The 1,939-nt window shown below is 39.6% G+C and overlaps 1 protein-coding gene across 1 annotated transcript; it reads right to left on the reverse strand.

Annotated features, from left to right (window-relative positions):
• Nucleotides 1–288: 288 nt before the first annotated feature.
• LOC138338399 (uncharacterized) lies at nt 289–798 on the reverse strand. Its single transcript, XM_069289355.1, has one exon. The coding sequence runs from the start codon at nt 796–798 to the stop codon at nt 289–291; it is 510 nt and encodes a 169-aa protein (XP_069145456.1).
• Between the last annotated feature and the right edge of the window lie 1,141 nt (nt 799–1,939).

The raw sequence follows: 1,939 nt of genomic DNA on the forward strand, positions 1-1,939 counted from the left end.
TCAGCAATTCACGTGAAATACCTTATTTTTTCCCATCGTACAGTCATCATAGCTTTGCCTTGTCAAGCAAACACTCTGCCTTGCCGATGACTCTAGCCCGCATCAAAGCCTTTCATGTTCCCTTGAACCTGTGTTCGCACTCTTTTGCGCCCATTCATGTCAAGGCCAATCCCCAAGTCCTTGACATGTCAGCGCGTAATTAGATAGAGTAGTTTACGGGTCTAACATACCACTCGCACCACTTGAACTCGATCTCATCATCGAGACTGTCTTATGATAGTCCTCGATTTAAGCATCAAACTTCCATAAGTCTTTTGCCTTCTCCCAAACTGCATCAACTGCACTATTGCCTATCCAGTGAACCAAGAATTTTGTCTTAGTATTATTCTGACTTGTGCCCAAAACCCGGTGACCAAGGATCTTCTCAATTTCAGCATCATATTGTGTAGGTAGTGATGGAGGAGCCCTCTTTGACCTGTTTCTGTCTGGAACATCTGCATCTGCAAAGTAAGGTTTCAAGAAACTCACATGGAAAGTGGGATGAATTTTCAACCTTTCTAGAAATTTTAATCTATAAGCAACTTCACCCACTCGTTTTACCACTTCGAATAGATCATCATATTTAGGAATCAAACCCCGATGTCTATTCTTACATACAATCGATTTCCAGATTTGTGGAGTAAGTTTCAGTAACACTTTGTCACCCACATTAAACTCAACTGAGCGACGATGTTGATCAGCATACTTCTTCATGCACCGCTGCGCCTTGCGCAAACTATCCTGTGCTTTAGATAACATTTTAAGTCTGTCCCTTGAAACCTTGTATGTTGATGGAAACCTTCATTGATTTTTAGATTTGGCAACATCTAGTGGCGTCCGAGGTTGTTTGCCTAAAACAATTTCAAAAGGGATCATTTCTGTTGTAGACGACTTGTGCAGATTATAGCAGAATTGTGCAGTGTCTAACAATGACACCCAATTCCGTTGACTTGTTGTCACATAGTGCCTCAACTGTTCTTCCAACAAGTAATTAATTCTTTGTGGGTGCCCATCTATTTGTGGATGATTCGCAGTAGAAAATTTTAAGTTTGGTCCCATCATATTGAACAAAGTTGTCCAAAACCTACCAGTGAACCTTGTATCTCTATCACTTACGATGTCAGCCGGAAAACCAAAATACTTAGCCTCATATTTGTAGAACAAATCAGTGGCAACTTCAGATGAACATAGTTCAAGTGCAACAATAAAAACAAAATATTTCAAAAACTTGTCAACTACCACCATGATAGATGCTTTGCCATCTAGCTTAGGTAATCCTGGAATGAAATCCATGCTTACTGATAGCCACAACCATTCAGGAACAGGCAAAGGTTGCAACAAACCTGCTTCCTTCTTGCGTTCAGTCTTTTCAACTTGACAAACATGACATATTCCTCTATATCGTCTTCCATTTTTGGCCAAAAATAAACACGAGACAATAAAACAAACATCCTTTAAACACCTGGATGTCCAGCCCAAGAAGAATCATGCGCCTCTTTCATAACGTCTTTGTGTAATCCATCCTGATTTGGTACAACGATCCTCCCCCCTTTAAAATAGAGCAGATCGTCCTCGATCCAATACCATCTCATTGTGCCATCTTGCACTTTACGCATCCATTTAACATACATTGAATCATTTACAGCACACATCCTGATTCTATCATAAAATTCAGTTTCGAGTTTTGAAATTGAATATACTGTAAGAAATACTTCTTTTCTACTAGCGCATCAACAACGGGGTTGTGTTTTCCTGGCTTATGTTCCCACACTAAGTTGTATTCTACCAGAAATTCTTGCCACCGTGCTTTCTTAGGACTCAACTTTATCTGTGTATTGAAAAATTTATTTGCTACATTATTGGTTCTTACTACAAATAGAGTACCTAGGAGATAAACCCT

Source organism: Solanum lycopersicum, chromosome 9 (genome assembly GCF_036512215.1).
Source record: "Solanum lycopersicum chromosome 9, SLM_r2.1".
Taxonomy (NCBI): Eukaryota; Viridiplantae; Streptophyta; class Magnoliopsida; order Solanales; family Solanaceae; genus Solanum; species Solanum lycopersicum.

Bases quoted from the DNA above. Each gene is read 5' to 3' on its own strand.
- LOC138338399 (XM_069289355.1), bottom strand. From the start codon at position 798: ATGTTATCTAAAGCACAGGATAGTTTGCGCAAGGCGCAGCGGTGCATG.